The sequence below is a fragment of the Melospiza melodia genome, chromosome 9, assembly GCF_035770615.1.
Source record: "Melospiza melodia melodia isolate bMelMel2 chromosome 9, bMelMel2.pri, whole genome shotgun sequence".
Lineage (NCBI taxonomy): Eukaryota > Metazoa > Chordata > Aves > Passeriformes > Passerellidae > Melospiza > Melospiza melodia.
Genome location: NC_086202.1, coordinates 3968784 through 3974783, shown reverse-complemented (window position 1 = coordinate 3974783; position 6000 = coordinate 3968784). Strand labels below are relative to the sequence as shown.

Below are 6000 nucleotides of genomic sequence, written 5' to 3'. Positions count from 1 at the left end.
GAGAGGGATTCTGAGATCCTCCCAACCCAACCAATCTGGGATTTGCAGAGAGACTGCAAATGAGACCTTCTGAGAGCTTCTTTGAGAGGTTACTGCACTTGTGGTTATCAGGCTGGATGAGAAAAACCCAGATGATAATGAAACCAATAAAAGTGAGCAGCTGGATAACCTGACAGGGATAGTTAAGGAGAAGCCAGGCAGCTCCCACTGTGTTTTATGATTGTCAGGGCTCTGCATGGGAGCAGATGAATGATGGTTGGCATTATCAAGCAGAATGGAGCATCTCCTGTTTTAACCTTTCATTTGTTTAACCTTTACTGTGTGGGTGAGGTTGTGCAGCTGAATTTCTTACTACTTGGAAAGGATTGTATTTTTCTCTTTTATATCAGGGATGATCAAGATTTAGCAAAGTTCTCACACAAGAGAACTGCTATAAGCTGTTCAAATGGATCTGTAATTACAATAGGGCTGAATCCACCCTCCAGTTTTATTTCTTGGCATCTCTGCAGGGCTGTCTGTTTTCCTCTAAGACTAAAAGGAAAAGAGATTTAAAGCACAGACTCTAGAAAAAAATTACCTGTTCTAAAGAGGTAGAAAAGGAGGCTAAATAGAAAACATTGGTATCCAGATTTACTGGCTTGTGGTTTGGATGTGTCTGAAGGTAAAATAATGGTGCTGTGTATTTCAAAGGAAAGGAACATTTTAACTCCCAAGTGCATAACTACAGCAGTAAATAGGGCACACATCAGTTTGCCATCATTATATCCAGGGCAGGTATAAACAGCATGAGACATTCACACATCTGATATTCCTGGTAAAACTCCTTGGAGCCTGAGTGTTTTCCAGTGCTGGACAATCAGAAAATAATTGCACAGACAAGTCCACTTGACAGCTATTAGGCCATTTATTTAGGAATGCCTGGACTAAAATGGAGTAAGGTCACCTGCATTAGTCCCAGTTCTGCTGTGCCCAAACTCATGTAAGCACTAGTGACAGCCAGGAAAGAGCACCAAAGCCACTGTCCCCAGCACCTGAGGCCTTCAGCAATCAGAGTCCATCCAGTCTCAGCCAACAGATGTCCAAGGATTCCCCATCAAATCCATTTCTTGTTGTCAAATGAAAAATAATTTCTCACAGGAAGAACCTCAGTTCTGAGAACAAAGCACAGGAACCTCAAGGTTTGTAAAGTTAAACTCTCACACCATTATCTCAAGGTAGAAAGACCTCGCCAGGACTAAAGCAGTGGTTTCCACCTTCAATCCCATTTAAATTTGGCTATTTTGTTCCACTTCTGCCAGTGCATTCCAACCACCCACAAAGTTGCCTTTGGGGACTCCAGAGAGAATCCACCCAAAAAACTCAGTTCATAACCCAAAAAAACTTGTGTGCTCTTAATCTATTCATGATGGTCATAAAATCTACATATGCCAGTGAACACAACAAATTTAGCTGCAAACAAATTGTCTGCTGTCATTACTCCTTATTCCAAAATTATTTCACTTTGTTACCTGCACAAAGACATCATTAATCTCTTCCCACCTCTCAAGAAAAAAAATATCATATCCCTTCTTAACAAACTGCAATTATATTTGCTATGCAGAAATACATGGATGCTGTAAGGGTGCAAAGAGGGTGAAATTAGTAAAATATAATTCCACAGGATGGAATGATTGGATGAGTTGTTTACTTCTGTTACTTAATTGAAATGATACTGACTTGGAGGCGTTCCATAATGTCAGTCACAGGGAATTAAAAGTGCACTCTGTTTCATTGGAGCCTTTGCTGTTAGTTAATGGTATCTGCAGAACCAGGAAGGGCTGAAATTGCCTAAGAAATTTAGGAATATGATTATTTACTACGCAAGGGCTCTAGATTATGTTTTTCATTCTGCAGTGTTTTGCCTTTTATGTGTTTCCTTCATTCCTTGACAATAAAAAAATAATTAATGCAGATGGCACATGGCATTTTTACAGTAACTTTTCTGCTCTGCTTTATTTTTTCCTCAGTTTCAATGATATTTTGCTGAACGTCTTTTCCAAGAATCCTATCAAACTGGCAAAAACTGTAAATAGCAATCAAAATGTTTAAACCAGAATTGTATTTGGAAGAGTATGCTGCAGTCTGCTACCAAGCATGTTCAGAGATGTTTATTTAGCCACAGACTGGCTAAAATCATGCAGCTGACTCTGTTTTTTTAGGTATAATTTAGGTCATAACATTGAAGCTAATGGAGCAAAGTCGTATTTTCATCAGCTGGTACCTTCCTTCACAGGGAAAGTGTCAGAATCAACATCAGTTGATTCTTTCCTAGATGTGCTCTGCATCTTTCCTGAACCTCAGTCCTATCCTGCTGTACAATTTTACTACTCAAAAGCCAACACTAAAGCACAACTCTTGCTCCCAAAGAGGCACGAGGCCAGAAAAGCAGCAGCAAGAGGAGCAGGCCTGCAGAGGAGCCCAGAACTCCTTGTATGTCACAGAAGACAGTGGCAGGAAATGTGCAGGAGCACAAAAGGCACCTCAAGTCAGGCCAAAAATCAAGAAAAAAGATGGTAGAGAGGATGCACCCCTCAGTGACTAAGCCTCTCCTCTCATACATGACATAAGTGGCTGTATCCTCAGGAAAAGCTTTGTTCAGGTCCTTCTCCCACAACAGGGAAGAACTGCCACACCACAGTTGTCCTGATCCCAAAACCTTTTTGTCAGGTTTAGTTCATGGAGTAAAATTGCAGCCTTGAAAAGCCAGAGGAGAAAACATCTGGAATTTAACTCTGGCAGCACAAAGCATCCTTAAATCTAAACAACCCAAGCAGGAAAGCAAAGGTGGGTTACTCGCTGCAGGCTTTTTTCCTGAAATGTAGCGCTTATCAAAGGGGGAACTTTCAGAGAAAGAGAGAAATTCTGACACAAGTTTCAATCACATTAAACAGAAGTTGTCGCCTCTCAGCTTTTCCTCCCATATGAGAATAAAACATAAAGAGTGTCAAAACTTTTTTGAGTTGCAAAAATATATCAATTTCATACTTTACATACTTTTTTCATTTTTTTCATTCAGAACACTTCTCGTTTGTAAGTATCTCTTTTTTGCTGCTGTTGTTTCTATCCTTTCTCTTCAATTTTTAAAGAAAACAGATTGACAAAGGATTAAACAACCCAACAAGCAAAACATTTCATTCCAGCTCAACTCAAATCACCTTCCTCCATTCTCCCTGTCCCTCCCCTCAACCGGGGGCTCCTTTTGGTTCGACTTCATTCTGATTTTTTTTTTCCCACCAAAAAATGAGAACCCCCCCCACCCCGAGCATCCATCCAGCTCCACAAACAGCAAGGCCTCACGGTGCAGAGAAAAAGGCATGAAGAGATGGGCTACGTAACTCTCACTACGACTACAGCCAGGCTGGGAGAAGCAGAGCTGGCGCCGCGCTCTACCGCCGCTGCCACCGCCGCGCCCGCTGCCGCAGCCGGCGCGCCGCCAGGCTCAGGGGCTGCTTCCCAAACTTCCTCATGATCTCCTTGATCCTCGCCAGGTTGGTCTTGGAGATGGTGAAGTCGCACTGGGTGGCGCCCATGTCGTAGCCCACCTCGCAGGTCTTGGTGGCGGCGGTGTAGCCCTCGGCCTTGACGCCCACCACGTACTCGCCCGGGTTGAGGAGACGCCAGTAATCCCCGTCAGCTCCTGGTGGGGGCAAAAAATGATGGTTTTCAGGGTTTTGATCCTTTCTCCTTGAGGATAGGGGTGTTTATAAAGTCACAGAATTGCTGAGGTTGGGAAACATGTCTAAGACCCTCAAGTCCAACCATCAACCATCACCATCATGTTGACCACTCAACCATGCCCTCACGTGCCATGACCACAGACTTTTTGAATGCTTCCAAAGATGGGGATTCCACCACATCCCTGGGTAGCCTGCTCCAGTTCTTTAAAACCCTTCCCATGAAGAAATTTATCCTAATATCACATCTAAACCTTTCCTGGAGCAACCTGATTCCATTAGATGAGGACACAGAATCACATGGGATAAGCTGATTTGGAAGGGACCCACAAGGACCATCGGGTCCTTTCCCCTTTCTCCTTGAGGAGAGTGGTGTTTATAAAGTCACAGAATTGCTGAGGTTGGGAAACATCTCTAAGACCATCAAGTACAGCCATCAACCATCACCATCATGTTGACCACTCAACCACGTCCTCATGTGCCATGACCACAGAATTTTAGAACACTTGCAAAGATGGAGACTCCACCACATCCCTAGGCAGCCTGCTCCAGTTCTTTAAAACCCTTCCCATGAAGATATTTGCATCCAAACCTTTCCTGGAGTGTCACAGACATATTTTCTGAAAAATCCCTTTGCCAGGACTTTTCTCCTGAGAAGCTGAGAAGCCTCAGAGGAAAATAAAAACAATAATTATCTGGTACTGTGGAACGCAACAGTTGCATCTTTGATTGGTCTTATGTAGTTGTTTTTAATTAATGGCCAATCACAGTCCAGTTGTCTTGGACTCTCTGGTCAGTCACAAGATTTTGTTATCATTCCTTTCTATTCCTTGCCAGCCTTCTGATGAAATCCTTTCTTCTATTCTTTTAGTACAGTTTTAATATATGATTTTCTTTTAATATAATATATATCACAAAATAATAAATCAGCCTTCTGAAACATGGAGTCAAGATTCTCATCTCTTCTCTTGTCCTGGGACCCCTGTGAACACCACCACACTGGGGCAACCTCAGTCCATTAAATGAGGACACAGAATCACATGGGATAAGCTGATTTGGAGTGGACCCACAAGGATCATGAAGTCCAACTCCCAGCCCTCACCATCCCCAGAAGAAGTCCTTGGCCAGGGGTAAGATGACACCACAGGTAGAATCCTCCATCCTCACACCAGGAGGGTGTCCAAGGGGCTGCTCCCACCACAAATACCCCTCCTCATCCTGCCAACCCTAGAGAAAAACACATCTCAATCATATTTTCCAAATGGTGCAAAAAGGCTCCAAATCAGCTGTAGGTTTTTGGCAGTTGGAAAGGCCTGAGGCAAAATCTGGTGATTCCCAAGGGGTAGGAAAGACCTTTCCCAAACCAATCCTTACTGAGGGATCCAGAGGAGCCCCAGTGAAATATCCACATCACACATCCCTGATCAGACTGCCAGGACACTGATTTTGGTGCTATTTGTTAGGAAGAGTGTGTGAATACATAATATCAACTCACTTTGAGGTGTAAGGAAATATTCCCTTCTATTAAGCCATACATTGGGGTTTATTACACTAATTTTCCTACAAAGTAAATTCACAAGGATGTTTAACTACCTGGTTAAATGCACAAACCAAGCTCCTGCAATCAACTAACCTACTCAGAAAAATGTATTTAGCACCTCATTGAATCAGGAGATTTTGGTTTCTTCTTTTTCCCCATGAATGATCTCAGATATATCCATTTTATGTACCCATATGTGCATCAGGATTGTTTTAGGCTTCTTTTGAATATGATTTTAACCATCGAATATTCTTAGCTGTGAACTGAAAAAGGGGAAAAACTATTACCTAAAATTAGTTTTTCACTCTGTCCTGGAGGAACTCCCTGTGAAGGAAAGTACATATTCAAATATGCAATTCCATGTAAAAATAGAAATGGAACATCTCTGCATGAGGAGGGGTTGGGGTTTTTTAGCACTGATGAGACCTGACAGCCTTACTAACACCAGCCTGGGCTCACTGGCAGTGCAGAGCGCAGCAAAAACTGAAGATGATTTGAATAAAAATATTTTATTTTGGGGAAGGATCAGGCTGGTCAGCCTCTGTTTAAAGAAACAGTGATTTAATTTAGGATTATATAAAATAAAAAATGTGTTTGCAAACAGCAAGTGTTAACAAATGGCAATATTGACTATACCCTGATAGTGCAGCCTCTGGGTGTGCCAGAATTGTCTCTGATCAGGTCCATTCTTACATCCCATTATGACCAGGGGGGTTTTAAGTCAATATGACCACATTTGGGTGATAA

General features: G+C 42.4%; 1 protein-coding gene across 1 annotated transcript in view; it reads right to left on the bottom strand.

The window, feature by feature from the left end:
- Window positions 1-885: 885 nt before the first annotated feature.
- CPXM2 (carboxypeptidase X, M14 family member 2) overlaps window positions 886-6000 on the bottom strand; it is a 68889-nt gene continuing 63774 nt past the window's right edge. The window contains exon 13 of the mRNA XM_063163036.1: window positions 886-3676. Coding sequence (XP_063019106.1) covers window positions 3426-3676 — 251 coding nt within the window. The 3' untranslated portion in view covers window positions 886-3425. The remainder of the gene's footprint in view (window positions 3677-6000) is intronic.